This window comes from Echeneis naucrates, chromosome 6 (assembly GCF_900963305.1).
Source record: "Echeneis naucrates chromosome 6, fEcheNa1.1, whole genome shotgun sequence".
NCBI lineage: Eukaryota > Metazoa > Chordata > Actinopteri > Carangiformes > Echeneidae > Echeneis > Echeneis naucrates.
This window is the reverse complement of record NC_042516.1, coordinates 6,945,804-6,969,626: the sequence shown is the minus strand read 5'-3', so window position 1 is coordinate 6,969,626 and position 23,823 is coordinate 6,945,804. Positions and strand designations below refer to the sequence as shown.

The 23,823-nt window shown below is 43.6% G+C and overlaps 1 protein-coding gene across 3 annotated transcripts in view; it reads right to left on the bottom strand.

Annotated features, from left to right (window-relative positions):
• Positions 1 to 23,823, bottom strand: part of LOC115045232 (zinc finger protein 516) — a 46,481-nt gene that overhangs the window by 4,495 nt on the left and 18,163 nt on the right. For 2 of the 3 annotated variants that reach the window (XM_029504817.1, XM_029504818.1), the window contains exons 2-4: positions 12,529 to 14,775; positions 7,752 to 9,110; positions 3,923 to 4,027 (exon numbers count right to left, since the gene is read on the bottom strand). In XM_029504817.1, coding sequence (XP_029360677.1) covers positions 3,923 to 4,027; positions 7,752 to 9,110; positions 12,529 to 14,290 — 3,226 coding nt within the window. In that variant the 5' untranslated portion in view covers positions 14,291 to 14,775. Of the gene's footprint in view, positions 1 to 2,268; positions 2,340 to 3,922; positions 4,028 to 7,751; positions 9,111 to 12,528; positions 14,776 to 23,823 lie in introns of all 3 variants that reach the window. The other variant, XM_029504819.1, reaches the window with a different exon arrangement.

The following is a 23,823-nucleotide window of genomic DNA, read 5'->3' as shown; positions in this document are numbered from 1 at the left end:
TTAGAAACACAACAGAGAAAACCAAAGGGAAGAAGGAGTGGTGGTGGTGGTGGTAGAGGAGAGGGGGGGTTGGAGGTGTGAGAAAGAGAGAGATAAAAACAACAACAAAAAAAAAAGATATAATTAATCACACAAAATCAAACAAAAAAAAGAAACAGCTGGAAAGACAGCGAGACGTGAGAGGAAAGCGAGAACCTCCACGACATCGTCCTGCAAGGAAACATCGCTGACGAGACCGGTGCACTACATTATACTAAAGGTTATCGTCACCGTAAAGCAGCGTCAACACTACATCTAATTGGGCCCCTCTGCCGCTCCTGCTCCCATCATTCATAGTGTGCGGTAAATCTTGAGTCCATGCAAGTGTGTGCGTCTGTGTCTGATGTGTGTGATTAATTAAGATGGGGGCGTGGTGTGTGGAACCCAGCTTTCTCCGAATGTCACAGCAGAACAGATTTACTCCTCTGCTCCCTCTACCTCAATGCTTGTCTCTGTCACCGACCATGAAAACTCTGAAAGTCATTAAAGCAACGATTTTTGTTTGTCCATCCAACAGCCCACAGATATTCAATCTACAATCAGGAGGGACAATGAAAAGGAGCAAATCCACACCCTTGATGAGCTGGATTTTCTACGTTTTGGCACAGGAGGAATCTTAACTAATTGTTTTGCTTTAGTCTCCGTCTATGGTGTTTTCACCTCAGTTGGGGAAGTTTAATTTGTTCGAGGTGGGTTAAAGGAGCGTGTAAGTTTCCTCTGCCACTCAAACAAGACTTCATTTCTGAAGCTGGTGGTGGTGGTTGTTGCTTGACAAGCGCATAAGCTGTGGTTGAATTTACAATATAAGGTGTTACTCTGAATAGCACTACAGAAAACAGCTGTTAATGCTAATTCTGGTTTTGTAGCAATAACAAGAATCCCCTTTAAAGTACACATCTGTATCCTACATGCAGACTTTTATCGTTGGAATAATAAGTAGCCCTATTTTTCCCGTTTAACTGTGTGGATGTGGTATAGTATATACTTGGACTGTGGTTTGCAGTACATTATAGATGCAGATCACTGCATATATGATCAGTTGTCTTACTAACTCCCAGCATGCCATTCTTCAAAGAAAGATTCAAATGGACTCTTGGAAAGTGTTTTTGTTGCATATATATGATTTTTGTGCAGCTGCATTTGCTGGACACAAATATATGTATATTCCTTAATTCATCTTCAACCGCTTGTCTGTGTCCGGGTCACGGGATTTGCTGGAGCCAATCCCAGCTCACCCTGGGTGAGGGCGGGGTCACCCTGGACAGGTCAACGGTCCATCACAGGGACAACACACAGAGACAGACAGAGACCAACAACTACTCACATTCACACTCAGACCTACGGACAATTTAGAGTCACCAGTTCACCCAAACACAATGTCTTTGGACGGTGGGTGGAAACCAGAGTACCCTGAGGAAACCCACACAGGCACAGAAAAGCCCCAGGCCCAGGAAGCGAACCCACAACCTTCTTGACCATTACGATGGTAATGGTCAGTGGTTTTATATATGTGTATATATATCACATTCCACCAGCTTTGCTATGTGGCCATTATGTGTTATGTGTCATGATTTTGATAGGCTATTTTTATTTAGTTATTTATTTATTTTATTAAATACGATTTTATGATAGTAATTGAAATTGTCACTAATAAAAAGAAGTAAATGCAATCCAAGGTGTCCAAAATGTACTATAGAGTCACAATATATAAATGACCTTGGACGTGGTTACAGTGTTGCATTGAATTTTTTATAAATTGAAACAATAAATTCAGGATATGCAAACAAACAAATAAACAAAAAAAATAAAAACATGTTGAAGCTGCAACTTGACAGAGTTAAATGATCAATTAGCAACTAAAAAAGCAAGATCGGCTTTCACCTGTATCCATTGAGGTTTATAGAGGTCAAGTTGCTTATTCACAATTAATAAAGGAGCAAATGATCTTCAAATGTAATTAAAATTTGAAAGTCACCAAAACTGAGACGAAAGCTGAAGCCTTTCGGTTACACAGCTCTGATGTGTGTTCACTGAATACACATGGCAGGTGATTTCAGGTGAGATCAAGCAAACCAAAACAAAAAAGGAAGAAAAGAAAAAGGAAAGACAATAAGATGGGGGTGGGTGCAGTATTGACACAGACACGCACATGCCGAGGTGAAACAGTAATAATAAGAAACATGCAGAAGCGATGGAGGGAACCCAGTGATTAGCCATCGTGCCACATACTTGTTTGGGAGCTTCAGAAGCGGTGGTGTGAGCGTCAGTACCTCTGTGGAGTCCGTTAAAATCAAACCCAACTGTGGGGGGAGAAGGAGGGCAGGGATGGGAGGAGGAAAAGGAGAAAGAGGTGGAGGAGGGGGAGGAAGGGGAGGAGGGCATTCGGTTAAAAGCTCTACGAGATCCACACAAGCATTTTTTTTTTTTTCTCTCTCTCTCTCTCTTCCACCATCATCCCCGTTTGCCACCAGTAGCCTTGCTACTAGTGGGGAGCTGGCAGTGATGATGATGGTGATGATGGTGGTGATGATGGTGATTGAACCTGGTGGAGGCAAGTCAGTGATTTAATATGACGCATGTTAATGGGGGCCTCGGGGTGGCTGGCCTTTTCTGCGTGTGCACGTCCACGTGGAAGACAACTGCTGGTGACAACATTAATTACAGCCTCGGCAAGTGTTTACAGAGCTTGTGCATGGGTATGTGTTAATGCAGTGGATGTGGGTGTGTGTGTGTGTTTACAGTAGGGCTTGGGGGAAGCTGAACACTGCATCACTTACCGTTTGGCCTCTGTCACTTAGAATCACTGGCTGTGCCACATATCATTCACACTCTCTATAAAGAAGCTACTTAACTCAATGTCTACTGCGATCACTGCCAGCTCGGCTGATGGACATGACAGGACAGGAGAGGAGAGGAGACAAAGGGGAGGAGGAGGAGGAGGGAGGAAAGCAGGCAGTCATGGATAGGAGAGAGATGATTAAAGCAAAGGGCAATAATTAGAAGGGAAATTAGATGAGGCGAAACAAAAGAAAAATAAAGAGTCAAGTGAAAAGGTGGGATATTAGAGGTAAAAGGAGAGGAAAGGAGGAAGAGAAATCAAATGAGGGAAAGGAGATTGAAAGGAAGTAAAAAGGAAAATGAGACGAAAGAGATGAAATGAGAGAATGAAGGAAGGGAAAAGGGCCGAGAAATGAAAAGTGGAGGGGCGAGGAGGAAGTAGCGGCAGAGGCAAGATGTCTAAATCAAGCTGTGTGGTGAATGGCGTCGGGACACATGCAAATGGATTCATAAGGCTGGCATGGACAAATGCTGTTCTGCTTCATTAGAATGCACAATTCCATCTCTCTAATTGACATGTGATTAATAATGTATACAATTTGTCACAGGTCAGTATCTGGAGCAAATCATGTTCCAGTTTAAAAAATAGAGACAGCTGCCCAGCCCAGGGCGGAGAGAGACCCACAGACTGGCTGTCACACACAAGTGAACAAAAAGATCTGTTCTGATTTATTTCGGAGAATGCAGCGACATGGCCGATGTATGAAGACTCAGACAATGAAATATGGTTGAGAACGTGAATCCCCCGTTCACATCGTCTCTATATCTCATGTTCATGTTTCTGTGGGTGGATAAATAGCCATCAAGGTGGTGGTGGTGTGTGTGTGTGTGTGTGTGTGTGTGTGTGTGTTGTTGGAGGGGGGATGGCAGGGAAACCAGTGAGAGTTGAGGTTTAGGATATATGTCTATGTTTCTTTTCATTTTCAATAATCTACACTTTTATTGGCCTTACACTGAAGTGTGAAGTGTTAAGAGTCTGCTATTGCATCCAGCCACATCTGCGTTCCTCTGGGTATGTTTTAATGGTGATGCTCGTTGTATTTACCTGTATGGGACCTCATGTGAGTGCGCAGGTGGCTGGGCTGACTGAAACTCTTTCCACACTCGTGACAGAAATACTGCCCTTGTCGCATCAGGGACCTCAGCATCCCTGATCACACAGAGAGAGAGAGGAAGAGAGGAAAACACAATTAAACCAGGTGCAAAGGAGCACGATCTACAAAGAATCAGTCCATTTTGTCAACAACATGCCTAACCTGCAAATTAGAAATGTGGGATGAACAGTACGCAGATTATTCTGCCTTGAGCACAAAAAAACCGAATGTTTACTTTGCTTAAATCAGGGGTCTCAAACCGAAAAGAGCTTGGAGCCACATCACCGTTCGAGTGATACCGAAAATGTAGTGTTTGTTATTTTAAAGGCACCTTCGGTCTACTGTCTGTCCTCGTATCTCTCAGATTTGGAAATGACATAGTTTCCTTCTTCTTCTTCTTCTTCCTTTACTACTGCAGTAACTTTGTTAACTTTTTCTTCTTCGTTGTCTCCTGCTTATTCTTTATGTCGTCTGCTCTGGAGTGCCACACCGCCCTACGCTCTTCCTGTCCGCTTCAAAAACGGTACTTCCATTGCAATCATTTTTCATTTACAAAGGTTATCTTAATAATTGTGATACATTACTTTTTTATTTACATTACTATTTTGGCATCAAGTTACAGGCCTTCAGTGGGGGGGGGGGGGCGTGCTTGAGGGAGTTTAAGACCCCTGGTTATTTAAATCAGTTATTATCCAGAGTGGGTCCAAAAAATCCCATGGATTTAAATTTCCCTGAGTTGTAGATAACAGGTGACTTACTGGCACTGTTGTAGTAGGAGGCCATCTCCAAAATGGCAAAGTATATCTGTCCAACAACACTATGTTGTGTTTCATTCTTAAACGTTTTCCCTAATGTGGTACTGCTGAGGAGTTTTGACTCCTCATTTGCCAAATTAAACCATGCCACATGGTTTAGAACAAGGAAATAAATACATGTTCATCCCCTCTGGTAGGTAAGTCCGAACATCACTTTTGTTTTGTTTTGCTTTTCCTCATGAGATTCCACATGGGAACCGTCTACGAAGAGGGGCGATCCGAATCAGTTTATTTCATAGCAGAAGACATTTCCACATGGCGGTGTTTGCGGAGATTGAATGGAGACGTAAAGGTCAGTAACGGGCAGGAAGTGAGCGGGCATAGATAAGCACAGAGTCTGGCTGGAGCAGTGGAGGTAGGTAGGGTCCATAGTGGACTCGCATAAGCATCATTAGTATGTCTAATGTGTCATTATGAGCGGCTAGCTCCGGGGGCTGGACTGCAGCTGTCACACAGCATCATCTCAGAGGCTGACAGCCAGACACACACGGCACACACACACCGCATAAATTACAGGCAATTAAAACGCCCCGGCTGTGATGTGCCCGCTCCGCTGCCCGTGTGTCACATGTCAGGTGTGTGTGCGTCTGCATTGCAGGAGTTAGAAATGTGTGTGTTTGGTCCAAGTGAGGTTCATGTGTTGCTCAACGTTTAAACACATGAACACACACAGTGATGCAGCAGCACAAGTCTCCTTTACATATTAATGGCCTTAAATGGCATTAAGGAGCAACTTGTTGAATTCGGATTACTTCAAAGCTGATAAGTCCCGTCACGTGACCAATGTAAATGACAGTTTGTTGATCTTAGTCACTTCCTTCACGGTGAAGAGGTTTAGTCATTCTTGATTCGTCTAACTTTCCAAATAGTGTGGGCCAACCCACACTATTTACATTTTTGCATCACTTCAGACATCATGACTGATTTAGTCACATTATTTTCAAACCACGTTGAAGCACATTGAATTGCAGTTTTTTTTTTTGGGGTTTTTTACACCTTAAGAAAACACCTCGCACTTCTTGTTCCAATTCTATTGTACATGTCCTGTAAAGAGGATAACAAAATTACTTACAGGCATACAAAATCTGATTTCAAACTTTTTAAGTATGTTTTAATGCTGCGCAGATTATACTTTGAGACCAATTTACAAGGCAAAATGAAACCCTGGCAAAAACCAGCCAGTTTTAATGAGTGCTCTGAAGCTATAATGAGGCACTATAAGAAAAATGCCACCAAAAAAATTAATTGTTAAGGGACATGAAGCCCAGCTGAGTTTGGCAAAGCAGACAGGATGCATGCTGAGTGGCTAAAAAGAGGGGCCGTTCAGCATAAAGAAACCTGTTGTTATAATATGATGAAAAGTAGTTCTCAGAAATTTCTGCTTTTAAAGATACAGATTCAGTAAAGGCCGGGCGTCTCGGTAGGGTAGAAAAGGCATTTAACCGCCGTTGGACACTGTGACCACACACACTCATTCTCACGTACATGTAAATAAGCACTCCTGTGACCTCTCCCACTGACAGATAACAGGCCTGGGGGTTTGGGGGTGCTTGTGCTGTGCGGTGCGCTTTCCACTCAAACCCGCACTGGACACATCAACACCTCAAGAATTAAGGCTGGCATGTACCTGGGCAGTGTCCACCAGTTGTGTATATGCTTTTTGTGCCTGTGCTCACTAGTTGTGTTGAGTGTTGGAGGGACAAAACAGGACAAGGAGGACAGGGAGGCGGAGGAGGTGACAGAGAGTGTCTGTGGCAGCCTGAGCGCTGGCCTCCAGATACTCTACTTCTACTCCGGGCCGCCAGCCCTTCTCACTGATGCACTAATGAAAGACAAGACAGAGCTGGATGGAGATCACACAAACACAAACACACACACACACACTCAGACAATGGCGCACATATTACAGGGAGAAAGGGGAGAAAGACTCAGTTGCTCAAAAAAGGTCACTTTATAGTATGTGACTCAAAGGGCTAAGGCGGATCGTGACGATATGTGCCTGGACGGGTGACAGCGCTGTCATGTGTCTGCTCTGGGGCTGTTGTCTTTGACCCCTGGCTCCATACAGCCCCACTTGACCTTAGAGACACAACGGAAAACGGGCAAATAATACGGATGTTTGGTAATGACCATTTCCAAAGCAGCTGGTGGGGTAATTATGCTGTCTCATCTCGCTCTTTGCCTCTTATGTTCCCTCTCTCTCTGTTTTGCCTCCCTCCATTCGCATCTGTGTGAGTCTCTCATCAGGCAGAGCCGTTACCTAAACAGTTTGTGACAGCTTTCTGGGAGAGTGGAGCTAGAGACTAGGCATGCCTCGCAGACCTGAGAGCAGCAAAGGTTCTCTCACGTCTTTCACAGTAAAAAAAAAAAAAACAAAAAAAAAACACACACACAGACCAAACTCCTTTTGCATCTAAAAACCTGGGCACACACGCACAGACACACATGCTGCCCTAGATATAGCCTTTTATCATACCAAACAAACATGTGTGTGCTTAATGGAGCTCCCCTTCATTATTCAAAGACCTTGTCAGAGTGGAGAAGTGTACATGTCTGTCAATCACTTCCTGCCAGATGGCAAGTTAATGTGAGAGAGAGAGTCTGTGAGTTAGAGGGAATAAATATGAATACCTGATTGAATATGGCTCGTGCACTACGTGTGGATCTTGCGTGTGACTGCGTGTGTCCTGGTTCAGCTTGTCAACTCCACTCAATTCTACTCACAGCAGCTCAAAAACAAGATGCTCAGTGGAAAACATTTCTCCTCAACTCCTGACATTTGGCATTTTCACCAAGGCCGGGATGCTCTGGATATATTGTTTGTGAGCCAGTGATGAGAGCTTTCATGGGACTCTACCAAATTTTGATCTTACAAAGACTTGAACTAACAAAAAACACATTTTTTGCAGTGCCTTGCTCCAAATATTCTTAAATACATATTTCAAGTGGCCATATGACATCTTACCAGTGGGATCCAGCAGAGTGTTGGCTACACCCCAACGGTGGTAAAGGGAAGCCAGTTCATGAGGGCTGTAGTTTTTGAGGAAACTGAGAACATCATTTGGCATCTCTGGTGTCTCTGCAATGGGCTCCTGCTTTGCTTCTCCATGAGCATCTGGAGGCAGAGAAAATGAAGAGGAGGAGGAGGAAGAACTCTGCAGAGTACCTCCATGTGCCTGGGTGACTCCATAGTTGTGTCCCACTGTAGAGCTATGGGCAATGGTGCTGGTGCGGGCAGCATTGGCCCGGCCTTGGTCATGGGAGTTGTGAAGCAGTTGATGATTGGAGCCCCGGTTGCGGCTGTACTCTGCTAGGCCATGTTTGCTGGAGAGCATGAAGCCAAGGCCCTCTTGAGGCATCATATAGCGCTCAGCCATCCTGGAAGCTGAAGCAGAGCTGGGGCTTTGGGCTGAGGAGCGTGAGAGGGTGCCCGTGCTTTTCTCTAAGGAGCTGGAAGACGACAGAGAGCTTCCCCGGGGGTAAACATCCACTTTGGGTCTGAAGCGAGACTGTTGACTCTGGTCCTCTGTGTGTCTGACGCTGCTGCTGCTGCTGGTGCTGCTGCTCGGCCGTACAGGGACTCTCCGGGCTTGGGGGCCTGAGGAGGATGAGGAACCCCTGGGGAACAAGGACGAAGAAGGGGTGGAGGATGATGATGATGATGATGATGAGGAGGAGGAGGAGGAGGAGGAGGAGGATGCTGATGGTGTGGCTGCATGACTGGCTGACTTGTTCTTCTTTAGAACCTCACTGGTCTTGGTTGGAGGTCGGGTACGCTGGGTGTGCAGAGTTGGCAGTGGTGGACACTCCTTTCCTTCCAGGACTGGTGGGGGACCAGTACGTCTCCTGAATGACAACAAACTGTCCCTGGAGCCCTTTGAATTATTTTTAAAGGCCCATTTCGGAGCCAGATTGGAGCTACTGCTGTTGATGCGGTGAGCCACAGTCTGATGCATCCAGAGTACCTCAGGGTAGCGGGTGGAGTGGGAGCAGAAAGAGCACTTGTGGCTCGGAAGGCTCTTCCTGTCCGATGATACCCTGATAGCTTCAGCCCTCACACACAGATCCACAGGGGTCATGCTGGGATCAAGCGGGGATGAAAGGCAAGCCGGGGGTGGTTCTGAGTTGTTTAGCCCCTGGAGTAGAGCTTTCTTCAGCTTGGGATAACCACTAGGGGTGACTCTGTCTGAGCTGGAGCTGGGGCTAGGAATGGGACTTGGTCGATCTTCAAGGTTGGGTGGGTGTTGGACACGAACATGAGTCAGGTAAGCCTGAGATTCTGTTGCAACAAAGTCACACAGGCTGCAGATGTAAGGCTTCTCGTCTGTCGGGGAGAGATGTGACAACATAAAGGTTAATGACCGCAAAGGGAATTGTCTAGATTAGACCACCGCCACCACCACCAGCCATAAGTCCTAGCTCATTACAGAGGTCACTGTGCTACGTTCAGCGTTACGAGCTCATGTAGTTTTAGTGAACATCCACCAGGTCGCAGTATTGGCCATTGTAATCATATATCCTCTTTTTGCAAGTGAACCAAATCTAATGTGCAATTACAGGAATTATTACCCAAGCTATCTGAAGAAATCAACATAAAATGAAGCAACATTTGGTACATAACAGCATTGCAGGATGTTCAAAAAATATATCTGAACACAAGTTTGGTTTTTTTTTTTTGTTTTTTGTCTAGTGACAGAGAGAGTTCACCCTGCTAGAGGGGATATTTGTAAGTTATCATATTCATCTGCTTAAGACTGTGTGGGAGAGTTAAGACATTAACTGTGAATATTTTGGAGTTGTATGATGGTGTAGATAACGTGACACAATCACAAACCTCAGAAAATTACTTTTAATTTTTTAATAAACTTTTCTGAAGCAGTAAAACAGTTGGAAGATGAAGGATTGGGAATTTGCTTAGTTTATTAAAAAGGCTGGTGCCTTGGAATTACATTAGATCGCTCATGCATTGACTGTATTCAGTAAATATTGCTGTTTCCTGACATGCAGCATTCTACACTCTCCACAAGGGGGTGTACATGCCCCATCTTTCTCTGCGAATGTTACTCTTGACTAAACATTGAACATTTTTAGGAATAAAGAGGGAAAAGAATTTCAATAAGAACTGTATTAATCATTATACTGGTTGTTGTATTCAGTATCTTTCAATTTTCCTTGCACATGTATAATGCAGGAGGAGGAGGAGGAGACTTTAGAAAATGAACCAATAACATGACAGCCAGGTCAGGTCTTGGAGCTTTATATACTATTGACAGACGCTGTGTTAATATGTGTTTTGATCCAATGATTCCAATACTGTAAATAGTACCTTACTGTATTTTCCACTGCTCCTCCCCATTTTTATAACAACACCAGTAACCTGCCATCTGTTTTTCATTCGGCCTCCTGTTGGCAACATTAGCCAACAATTACAGCTTAAACTCAGCCAAGGTGAAGCCCCGGGGCTGGGCAGCGTAGCACGCAGGGTGATAAAACTGGTCGGCCATGATTCTTAGGCTGATATTGGTCTTATACAAATCAGTTAGTGAGTAATCAGGGTTGTTGTAAGTGGAAGTACATATGTGAATATCAGCCAAAAGTTTCTCAATATATTACTCTTATTACTGTTCTTATCCCTTCCAAAGTATCAGTGCTATCCTAACTCTGGGTTATACTGCTGGCAGGTGTGCACTGCAGTAAAAGCTGTTAAGGGAGGAGAAAGCAACATAATATAACTTAGAAAGACACAAATTATCAGTCTAAAATGGCCACAAATGTATGTCGCTGAAACCATTAATTCCTCTGATATATAAGCGATTATCAATATAAGCGATTTGTCAAAATGTCTGTGCCATGTATATGCCAGCATCTGCATGGGAAGGACACTACTGCTCCTCATTTGCATTCCCAAAAAGTAGCTAAATAGCTGTGAGGGAGATCAGAGTGTTTGGGACTAGAGTGTCCTCTGAGTGTCTCCCTTCCCATCGCCTGCATCCCCCTCCATCGGGAGGTGACTCTATAAATAACCAATCCCTCAGACATCAGGCAGCCTGGCTCGCTCAGTGGTAAGAGGAGTGGATGAGCGACAGTGGTCACAGGAGGTTACCTCAGAGATTACAAAAGAGTCAATTGAAAAGGTAAAAGGAAAAAGGAAGGGTGTGGCGACAGAGGTCAAGAATCTTAGTTTGGTGAATGCTGAAATCTTACAAACGTTCGTATGAGATGGTTGCATCACAAATATGAATGCCATCAAATTATCATTCCATAATCCAATATGTCTTTAAATGTTGCAGATTTTCAATGTGATCTACAACATGTGAAAAGATCTTGTACCTAAAATGTAATTCTTTCCCCTCAGACAGCAGGATGTCCAGGGTTTTGGAGAGACTGAGTTCTTTACAGTACATCTACATCTATAATAGCAACTAAACACACTTTAACTTATTTCAGTACAGGAGTGTTATTTTATTATTATTTACATTTTATTATTGTTTTTTTTGTTGTTGTTGTTGTTTTGCTTGTATGAAATAACCAGTTGCCATGCAATACATGGCAACTGTGAACAATTGAATTAAACACATGGACAGATTTCCATGGTAAAGACAGACAAAGGAGCGAGAGAGAGAAAAAACATATTCACACACAGATAAGAGGGTGAGGGGAGTTTCCTGAGACAGGAAGAACCTGAAATAGCACACAGCTCGATCAAGCCTGAAGAAATGTTGCTGCTATTTTTGAATGTCTGCAGTAATAGAGAGGAATGGAAACTATCACTGATTCCTTGCCCTCCACTGTCCACTACCGACTTGTGCAAATGGTATTTTGGTGTGTTTGAAAGGTAAAAGACAAAAGCCAGAGATGTCAAGTGCTATATATACAGGAATCATTCCTTTAGCATATTTCAGCTGTGATTATGGATGTTTGCCCTTGCATGGGTCGGTTTCTTTTCGTTCTTTTTTTTTCCTCTCTCTCTCTCTCTCTCTCTGCTGTGTTTATTGGATGTGGAGGTGAAAAAATGATCGGCATTTCAAAAATGCCCTCTGCTCTTCTGACATGCCACTGAAAGGCACAAAGTTTCACTTAACCGTTAGCTTTATTGCTCTGTGATACAAAACGATTGGACTGTTGTAAACTGTGTTTTCAGTAGCTGTCTGGGTTTATTGGCCACATTTGATAGTATTTGCGTACTGTGCTCTATAAAAGAATATGATTCAGATGTAATTTTGACATTTTGCCACATGGTGGCTCCAGTTCCTACTGCATACAGTGCCGAGTGAGCTGACACACATTTTATCAACAGATGCTTACTACAGAGTGACAGAGCCAGAGGCCTGGTGTGGGAGGCTTGAAAAGGGCAGTGATTTCTGTCACCAAAAAAATCCCACAATGTGTAGTTATGCTTATAACACTCATTCACTTGTAAGGCAGCTATATTTTCTCCTACTGTTTTACACTGAAAGGTTAAATCAGTATCTAAATGTAAAAGGCCATTGCCACCAAGATGAGCAACAAAAACAAGGCAAACATCAGAGCTATGGTGTGCAAAAGTGTAAAAAAAAAAAAAAAAGAAAAGTAAATTAGAATTATAGCAGTTTAACCTTTGAAATTTTTGTAGTATGTTTGATAGAATGATTGAAACAATTAAAAAAGTTTACATTTTTAAGGTTTGTTCTTTAAAATCATTGCTTTATGCCATGGATTATGAATTATCACTATAAGTGCGACATAAAGTGTCACTGACTAACCTGGCAGCTCTCCAGAGTTTGCAGTTCCCATCTCCGAGGCCTGATCGCCAAGGGTAGAGGCAGGCGGAGAGTCTCCATATCCCGGAGTGCAGGGCCGGCTGGGGGAGCCTGACTCTGGATCACTGGTGGAGCCCCATCGGTCATCCCTTGTAGGCCTTTCCTTGTCTCCTATAGATGTCCTGCCTCCGTCTTTCCTGTGGACCCGCTGGTGGACAATCATCTGATGACGACTTCGAAATATCTTCCCACACTCAAAGCATTCATTCGACTTGGATGAGGCCTGTGACTGGGATGGCCGTCGTCTGTCTTGGCGAGATGAGGGCCGGTACTCTGAGTCGCTTAGGCTCTCTGGTGTCCGGTCTCCAGAGGAGGCATGACTTCCTAACCCAGAGCTGCTACGTCTGCCCGAGCTGCGTTTCTCTTCACCTTGCAGGACAAAACGACTGCTTTCCTTCTCAAAAACTACAGCAGCTTCAGCAAGGGCCTCCTCCCCCATACTTCCTCCCCCATAGGAAGCTTTGTAACTAGGCTCCACTGGCTCCACAACTCTTCCTTTAGTGGCTAATTGCCAGGCCTGGTAGCTGCAAACTGGATCTAGCTCTGGGATTCTTTGACCCAAAAACTTGTCAGCTTCCGCTTCTTCCTCCGGCGTCTTTTCGTCAACATGCTGAAGGTTCAAGTAGTCAAGAAGGCGCCTCTTAGCAGCAGGTGAGTCCTCATCATCAGTGGGTCTGCATTGGCTCGGGGATTTCCTTCCATAGCTGAGACTGTGAACTTTATCATGGGCTCTCAGACTCTCCTTGCTGTGAAACAGATTCCCACATTTGCAACACATTTGATAGGCAGATGTAATAGAGCTAGTTGCAACATCAGGATCTTGGGCTACATCATTTATGGTGGCCGGATGGTCGACTACATCTGCTTTTGACCGGGACTTGGATTTGGTGTTGTGTGTTTTCATGTGAGATTTGAGAAACCAAGCTTCACGGAACCGTCGTCCACAAATACGACAGCAGTGGTCCAGGATCCCTGCGTGCTTCTTCATGTGTGACTTAAGAAACCAGGCTTGGGTGAAGACCTGGCCACAGGTCTCACAGGGGAAGGTCCCATCACTCTGGGGTTGGAGGACATCAGCTTCTGTCACTGCCTCTTCCTTAACAGCTGTCTCTTCTTCTGCGTCAGCTGTGATGTGGACCTTTTCAATGTGACTGAGGAGCTGGTCTTCGCGCTGGGCCTCATAGCCACAAAGACGACAACAGTAAGGCCGCTGGTCTGTGATAGACTTCTCTCTTTTCATGCTCCTTGCGGGCAGTTTCCTTCGATTCTCCTCACCACTATCTCCATTGATCATTCTGTTACAGGCAGAGCTGCTCTTGGTTGGACTTGTACCTCCATCAAGACCTTCTGAAACACTCATCTCCTCTTCCTCAGCCCCAACTTCTTCATCCTCGTTTGCGTGATGGCTAGAGAGCGTGCCTAATTTATGGCTACGGATGTGAACTTTCAGGTTGCCCTTCTGAGAGGCCCTGTGGTCACAGTAGGGGCATTTGTAAGGACGTGCGCCTGTGTGGCGTCGCATGTGCTGCGACAAGGAACTGAGGAATGGGAAGCTTCGTCCACAGACGTTGCAGTGAAAAGTCCCAGGGATTTTGTCATCCTCACCCTCAGTCTCATTTCCAGGGTTTGCTTTCTCTCTAACCAGCTTCTCCTTCTGACCCCCTGCTTGGGTCTTCATCACCTCCACGTTGTCTCTGGGATTCATGGTACAAACAGACCTCCCTGTCTATCTGGCCTTTCACAAAGTCAAATTTCAATTTGAAACTATTGCTATCTGCAATTGCACATCTAGAGGTGGCTAGTGTGCTTTTCGCAGTTAGTAAAAATACTATTGGTCTTCAGTCATCCAGAAATCCAGCTGCTGACAGAGCAGCTCATTTAGCACTCTTCAGTTACTGGACACCAAACCATCTATCCATCTTCATCCAGCACTGTCAGTGAGTCAACGACTGAACCTCTGCATGCAGATGGCACCTGGTTTAACATTTACTTAGATGCATGTAGCAAAATGTGTTTTATAGGATGAAGAAGAAGGCGAGGTGTTTAACGTGCAAGGTCCTCCCTCAATAGCCAGTCAACATTATGTCAGTGATGGATAGTTTCACAGGTTTCCATGTCAGTGTAGCTCATCCATTAAACTTCATCTCACTGGCTTCTCTCCTTCATTCTTCATTCTCGTCTATCATTCACCTGAGAATGAAAACAAAAGAGAGAGATGGGAGACAGATAAGGGAGGGGAGGGGAGAAGCATGAGAACACACCCAAGGAATATGTTAGTGATGCTCCAGTTAAAAAAAATAAATAAATTAATAAAAAAAAAAATCCTTTTTGGCCACAACCAACTTCTATTTGCATAAATAGCTGGCTTAGGTAGAATTTGTTGGTAGACTGTGCGCCTCATAAAGTAGGTCTGCATGTGTTTGTCTGCTAATTTAGCAGTAGATTGAAAGCTAAGTGAAGCAGGAGCTCAGGTGGGCAATCATTGTGAGACAAACCTTCAACAGAAATGAAATAAGTAAATAAGAATTTGTGCTTTTAGGAAGACAGCAAAGGCTAACCCGCAAACAATTTGGAGTGAAAAAGTGAGAATATTCTTTTAAATTTACGAATGCAAAGCGGGAGATATTGAAAAAGCAATGATCCCAACATAGTCAGTTATATCAAACCCCATTTTGCTGATAGTCCCACGACTATTTTCATATATAAAGTCCACTCTTTGGCTTGCATTGTGCACCACCATGAACGTGTATGTGCGTGAGTTGTGGTTGTGCACGAGTTGTGCAGGGCTTGGGGGCTTTGACGCCACACTGGCTGAGTCGACACTTTACACAATCACGATGGTGATGGTTGTGTTTGTGTGTGTGTGGGTGTGTGAGTGTGTATATGTTGCGGGGTGGGGGGGGTGGGGGGGGGGGTGTCACGTTCACATCAGCAAGATCAGCAGTGCCACCATATTCACTCCCCACACTGGCCTCATGCACCCGCCTCAACTGACACGATCACATGACAGGGATCTTAAGTACACAACAGGAAGTGGCTCTTCAGACAGTTTGCTTTGTTCTATTTCTCAAATGGGAGTTGAATAGGGTCGGGGAGAGAGTCAAACAGAAAGAGAAAGAGACAAAGACTTAAGCACAGTTTACTTATTTCATACTGCACGCAGATCCTTCAGTTGGTGGTAAATTTACATCGTTTGCAAGTTTTCTGTGAGTTGTCAGTAAAATTGGCTGTAATTATGTACTAATAGTTTTTTGTTTGACATATGTCAAAATGATCATAGGCTTTAAATAAATCTCACAGTTATGGCCTCTAAGTCCTAATATTCTCAGTGACTAAATGACTGAAAGGTAATCACACCTTGTATCTTTCACACTGTCAGCTCAATTAAAAAAATGTATTAGATATTACAGCGGGAGAAACTACATTCCTTGTGGCCTTTTTTTTTTTTTTTTTTTGGGGGGGGGGGGCAATATTGGAATCAGCCCCTCAATTCTTTTCAGATAAGGATCAAAACTTTGAAACACGAAAAGAAATTTCCACGGGAAGCTGGAGTATTAATTTCAGCAGATGCTAGAGCCTTAAAGTGTGGACTACATGAAATGTGAGCGACAGCATTATTACAGGCTATTATATAAAGTGCCACAGCCCTTAAGCTGAGTTACTGCCAGGCTCTAATTATAAGTGGATAATTGATCATAATCATAAGAGGATAAGGTGGTGGAGGAGGGAAGTTAGCACAAGAACAATCATATGTCTTAAACTCTTGCACTGAAAATGACTACTCTGTGCCAGAGCCACCTATCTATCTAGAACGATTTATGCAATTGAAATCAGCACAGCCTCAATAGCTTGCCATGTTTTCTCCTGGAGTGCTTGGTAAGCTAGGGTTTACAATTGGCAGGAGGGCAGTTGTGGCTGCCGTTACCTTTAAAACTGCTTAGATTTAGAAAATTCTTTTACGTTTTTACACTCCTGCTTTTTAACCATGCTTAGGGATATGGCTACGTAGACAGCAGAGGATGACAAAATGTTGCCTGGAGTGTCTCTACAACTACTGGATGGATTGCCACAGAAGATTTCACCCCAATTCATGTGTCTTAGCATGAATCATAATGACTCTGGTGAAGTACCTAAAAAGTATGGGTGACCTGCTGTGGAATTTGGTACTAACGCTCAAGTTTCGCTCGGGAGGAATTGCTACCATTTTGGGGATCTCCTCTCTATGAAGCGTCAACAAGTGTTGACATTTTAGCACGCTTACGTCCGCATTAATCAAAGTTCACTGGCTGAATGTGGATGTCAACCCTCTTTTTTAAAGGTCCTATTAGTCAGTTTTCTTTATTCTGCACAGTTTCTTTCGAGGAAGTGACCTTCAATTGTCTTTGTTGTAATAAGGTTGTAATAAGTCCTCCGAGCAGTTTTAAATCTTCAGAGATTGCAGGATGTTGGCCATTGACAGGTCAAACTGACAAACTTGCATTTCTTTTACACTGGTAAATAAATAGCTTTTAATGCTAATGCTGGCTGTAGTGATGGTAAAAATCAAGAAATAGCTCTTTTTAAATGAATGCAACTAGTCAGCCTACAGCAGGAGAAACTGCATTCCTTGTGACTTGTGTACCTGTGCAGGCATAGTAAACAGCCTAGGACTGTACAGTTTTCAGTTTTACTTTTCATTTCAATGTTATGACACTGTATTAAGTCAAGTTATGTGTAGTGTTTATTATTGGTACTCAGCGATAGCGTTTGATAGGCATAATACAGACCTGACCAAATGAATCAGTGACAGAGAAATATATCATCAACCTATAAGTTTAAGAGCCACTAACTGAGGAAAAAGAAGCATGAACGGATAACAATCGACACACGACACGATAGAGAATCAGGTGATGATGGATATATATCGGCAGCATAAGGGAGACAAAGCCACCCAACTCCATTCATCCGATCACCGTAGTTTTCCCCTCCATCTGTTCCATCTGCTGTCTCCATATCCTAATATTACTCATTATATCTTGGTAGTTTCTTCCAGTTCTGGCGTTAAAACAGAGGATAATTATCTTATTTCCTATTAAATTGTCTTGCTGATTGGGGGGGGTCAGGAGGGCCAGTGGGGAGTTGAGACTATTCAACAGTAAGCCTGTCATCCACCAGACAGTCACATGTGCAAATTTTAATGTAATGAGATTAGCCACCAGAAGGGAAACAATGCAGGCTCCTCGGCACACAGGCCAACGGGGGGGGGGGGGGGACAAATTGGCTTAAGGAGGGAGAATCTGTCCAGGAGAGACATACAAGATTACCAATCACTGAAGTCATCAAAAGAGGAAGGAGCCATCAAAGCTGTATTAAAAGCCAAAATGGCACAATCCGTGAATATGATATTTTCCTGAACAAACGAGCTTCTACCTTAATTGTCACTGACATCCTCCAGACACACACACACACACACACACACAAGGATTAATATGTCAAGAGTTGCTTGAGTTGTTGAAACCGGGATTGAAATTTGTGTTTTTGGTTTTAAATGCTATATTCAAATGGAAGCACCGTTTTCTCTTTTAGAGTTTCCTCTGTAAATACTTAGGCTAGTCTAACCCAGCATGGGAACGCTGCTGCTCTGATATCAGACACGCCATTAATGGGCACTCAAACTGCCCTTCCGTGAGTCACTGGAAGCAAGTGGAGGCCTACACTCAGCTGATAATGACTGCTGTGTCAAACACTGAGAAAACTGTTCTTTTTTTTTCTCCCCCCTCCTTCCTTGAACACTTAACCTCCGCTGTTCTGCTTTCTGAATGCTGAACTATCGCAGTTGTGGTCCGGCAAGGGGAGGAAATCCGCTCTTATTTTCCCATCCATGCACAACCTTTGCAGAGCAGTGAAGCTATTTCTGTTTCTGAGACTCCTGAGGTTCACATCTGGAGGGAATCATGCAAAAAACTATCATAAGTAAGCATGTCACCCTGCAGTGGACCTGCTTACAGATGGCAGGATTTGCGATTGGCTGATACTATCATATAATCATAAACACAAGCACTACCAAATAGTACACTTGCTAGACCAGCTCAGTATATCACATGTTATTTCAGAGGTCATGCTAAGCGAAACTCTCAACACGTTTATAAGTGAGCTACATTCCAGCTTCAAACCTGCTGATCTGAGTGATTTTTTCAATGTCAGTGTTTATTCCAGTCTGCTCAACTGCCCCATCTAGAGGCCACAGATTCAGCTTGCAGAGCACATTTGGTGCAATAGCTTGGAAGCGTGGTTACAAAAGAGAGATAGGCCTATTTTGGTTTGCGTTTAACAGAGACTCGTACAAAGGTTTGGCAGAACCTTTGCATCAGTCTCTGTTAGGCTTTACTGTTTTGGTCTTATGTGAGAGAAAACACTGTCATCAGGCCAGGAAGCGCCTTCGTCTAAGCAATCATCTCAGAGGCAGCCATGACACAAATCTCCTGCACCCAAGGGTGTGGAGATTGGCTTTCATAACACACTGACTCACTCACACTGTCACCTTATCACTGATAATAAATGTAGGCCGTTCTCGTGTGGGACATCCTTCAGCCCTGATGGGATCTGTTTCTCTCCCACACAGCAGCACAGAGACGAGCATTTGAGGTTAAGAAAAAGAAATACACAGTGGGGGAAAAATAAAGAGTGGACCCTCTGTTTAAATCCACAGACTACACACACACATGCAGGGGAACTGAGGAATCATGAAGCAAAACAGAAGGGGCTTTTAATGTTGTCCACACACATCTTTTCAAAGTCTACATGAGCACACTGTGGGCTTTTAACACTGTTTCATACAGGCAGCATTGAAAGCTTAATGGCCCATACAGGGAGCTGCTCACACACACACACACACACACACACACACACACACACATACATACACAAACACACATATGCTGCTTCACAGAGCATAACATACAGAGAGCACTTCACAAAAACCCTTGCTATCCTCTGTACAGTTGCCCATAAAGTGGAGACATTCAGTGCTCAGAGCATGACAGAAGGGATGGTATGGAGTCCTAAACGCACACACACACACAAAACACACCCAACACACACGCCTACATAGGACAGATCCAGTGTATTCTCGGACCAATCAATAATCCATTATGAACAAACTGCTCTTCACCTCCCACCCTGCTCTAAACCGGCAGACAAAGAGGTCTGCTGTAAGCTCCTCGATGAAGAGAGAGAGAGGGATAAGGCACAGCTGGATACACACACACACACGCACCTACAGGCAAACACACACACTAGAGATGTGGGACATTTTTAGGGTGACAAACATCTGCGGAACTTCTTTCATTTTTTTTAAATAAAAGCTTTTACAAACTTTGTGGTTGATGAATGATTTTCTTCTTCATTACTGTTGACTCCACACACACAGATATCGACCGATCGATGACGTAAATACCTGTGTGAAGTGTGAAAGTGTGAAGCCCGTTGAGCATCATACATAATCAATCTATGGTCCAACAGGTTGTCTCTATTTTGACATTTTTAGCTGTCCTTTAGCTCGACTGTGACTCCAGGCCGACTCCGCTTTCAGTCTAATCAAGGACAAGGTTTTGCCAACAGCCACTTGAAGTTCATTCCGGACTGTTAATAGTTATGTTATAGTTTTCCCTCTTGTTGGAATCTGTCCCTGCTCTGTCAGTGCAGGTCATGCTCATAAGTAAGAAGAGCAGTGGGGGGCCTTTTGCCATTGTTGGGGTCTCCAATTCCCATCCTATCCGTAGTTCCATCCATACACCCCCATCTCTTAAACCCAGCGAGAACAATAGAGGGGTCCACACTGTCTGTCCCTTCTCAACCCCCCTTCAATAAATAGGCTGAGAGGGGATCCTGCCTGCCTACTCTATTTGTGTGAGAAGAGCTTTTGGATAGAAGAGGGTCCACTGGGTATGTGTGTGTATGTGTGTGTAGGAAGTGGCAGGTGTTTGGGTCAATACTGTCATGTTACATTTTATTGAACAGTCCATGCCAGTGAGATTACAGGACCCTTCTGGAGGGGAAGGGGACAGGCCTCATCTCTATAAAGTAGACTACAGAGTACTACACTTCAACATAAGTACAGGGAATTATTTAAATATGCTGGACACATGTACCTGTTAAAGCTGGTTGGTTTTTAGTATACTTGGTTTGCACCTGTAAGCTGTTACTTTGACTGTTCTAACATCTGAATTAATACTGATTAGTATTTTCTTTGTCGATGAAACTAAATGAAAAAAAAAAGCAAAAAAAAAAAAAAAAACGACCATGAGTGTCATATATTAAGTGTGCAGGACCAACAAAAATCAAGTTGTTTATCCTTAATAATAGCAATAAAATGCTGACCGCGGACTAAATGAATCAGTTTAGGTCAGTGGATAAAGATGCACTGATACCTATGATTTATCTCAGTTTAAGAGCTGTCTGCTCTCTTGGGCTCAACCATCTTCAGCTTCCCCTGGGACTTTGTGTGTTTGCATGTGTATAGTTTGTGTGTGTGTGTGTGTGAATGCTTCCCTCCCCCTCCCTCTCAAACTCAGCCTGTTTTTCTCACACCGCTCGTTAACCCCTGGGTGCTCCGGCCCATGGAGCCTCCCCCCCTCCCCAGTGGAGCAAAGCAGTATTCTTCTCTCACACGCACACACCCACACGCACTGAGATGCTGTCACTACGCAGCACAGACTTAACTATCATTACACGGATCTTAATTGCCTTAAATTTCACAAACAATGGCATAAACTCTTCTTCTCCAGGACTGGGGGGGGTTTACTCGTTCATACACAAATTCTCCAAGCCCAGCCTTAACCTTCATCTAACTAAAAACCCTAAATCCAAATCTTCGTCCTGAACTCTTGGAGTAAATGTAAGGATAATCAAAATGTGCTTATGTAACAGGATCACGCTCATTCTCAGCAGAAGGAGATCCATTTAAGGACACTTGGACATTCATGCTCCATGGACAAAAACACACCGCTCTTGATCGAAGGTGTTTCATTGTTTTTTGATCCAATCCATGCAAATAGCTACTAAAACCACTTCCCTCCTACACTTCCTCTTGCATTGAAATCAAAGGCAGACGGGGGAAGTATGGGCCCAAGCAAGTTGAAGCACAAACAGACCAGGAGCAAATGTGCAACAGCAACCTGTTGGTGTAATAGCAGGAAAAGATAGAAAAGGCACTCGTGCTAATTGTGTTCGATTTAAATCTAAATCAAAACTCGGCCATCTCTTTTCACTCCATGCCCCGACCGTCCACTCTTCTCTCAACTCTCCCGGCTGTCTCCCCCATCTTGCTCTGCGCTCTCCCTTCATCCATCTGCAGCCCGGATCAACCTCTGCAGCTGAACCTAAATCAGTCAATTCGACTGGCGACCCCAAAGCTGGCTGCCAGTCTTTCACACTGTCACACGTTCAGATATAACCATTTTATTTTTCAGTTCATTGCGATGAGGAGGCTTTGTGGTTAGTTACACATACTCACACATGAATATGACATCGGGTAATGCATTTGATCCGGCATGAGTTGCCAATGTGCTCTTTTATCGACCGTACACAGACCGTACATTTCAAACCGATCATGTATACACCAGTGGTCCTGTGTTCGTGCCCAAGACAGCAGCATTACATTAACAAGACAACAGCCAAGAGTCTCATTTTGCTGGCTGACTCTCTCTTCCTGAATTTACATTAATTAGAGCTGGGAAAATCTATCACAAACAGCCGTCATTTCACACAGCAAGATTTATGTGAGATGTCTGTGTCCCATACTCACCACACCAGCTGGCTGCCAGAAGGGGAAAAAAAAAAAAATCATCTCAAACTTTTTAGCTTCTCATGGAGCATCGTCAATAACCACTAATACTGATATCAAAACCCGCTACAAATCATTTTAAGAATCGTCTAAATTACATACATTTACTTTCAACCAAGACAGTTTCATTTTACTTAAAAACCTCCAATCGGAGAAGCAAAGGGGATTTTGGTTGACCATCAACACATGCCTGAAGGAGTATTACACCAGCACTCTGTGTATGAATGCAGCATGTCTGTTTGAATTTCCATTGCCTACTCATTTGCTTGGTTACTTGGTTTTGCTCTGTGCCTTCCTTCCCAACCTGTCTTTACCTCCAGGCAAAATCTGAGGAACACATCCTGTAAGAGTTATCAAGAGGAGATATGAGAACATAACAGGGCAACAGATCTGCTTTCGACTCTTCCTCGCTGCCTGCTCACACATATACGCATGCACAAGCACACACATACACACACACACACACACACACACACACACACACAGGCAGGATGGGAGGGCTTCCATAGAAATCTCCTGATGGCTCCACTACAGAAAGATTGTGTGGGCTCAAACAGGCAGTTGTTGTTGGTGTGAGGTGGTTCACACACTGCTCTAAAGTAAAAACACACATGCCAAAAAAATACACACACACATTAGGCTGTAAAGAAACTCAACTGCAAACAAAGTAACCTTTGGGGAAAAACCACTTTCAACCCCCTCATACTGTTGTTGTGTACAGTACACTGTATTGAGTGTTGAAACTTCTCTGTGTGATTTCACAGAAAACTAAAAGCATATAGATTGACAATGAAGTACTTGTTGATGATCGTGACTCAGAAATTCAAACAAGGTCACGAGAGAAACATTACAGTAAAGGTTGTAAGAAAACAACCCTAAAAGGTGTTACCACCGTAAGTAACTTCTGGTTTACTGAACAAAATCACAACTAGTGTTAAGAGACAACCACAGCCTGTGGTAATTATATGAGAATATCAACCTTTTTTTTTTTCGTTTTCTTTGAATTACACATATTATTCACTATACACAACCATATAGAAAAACAAGACAGTGTCATGAAAAGTCAAAATAATTAAACAAGCAAAAGTATCTCTTAGTTCCAGTTTGATTAGTGTACTAAAGAAAGAAGGGAAAACAGCAGAATTGGAGTTTCTACTGAGTTTTAAGTTCAGTCAGCTTCACACAAACATGCTGCTTCCAGTTAATAATACAGCTGTAGAATAATTATTTCTGTCTTTAAAGGAGCTATTTGGAAGTTTTGATGCTGCTGCGTAGCATTAGTGTTTTAGTAGTTTGTTGTTGTCAGTTGTTTACTTGCCAGTGTAGGAGAAGTTAGCTTAAAATCGAATTCCATCCCTTTACTCGTGGCTGTTGGCAGTGATGAAAAGCATTTCTCCTTTTTGCTTCCACTTCTT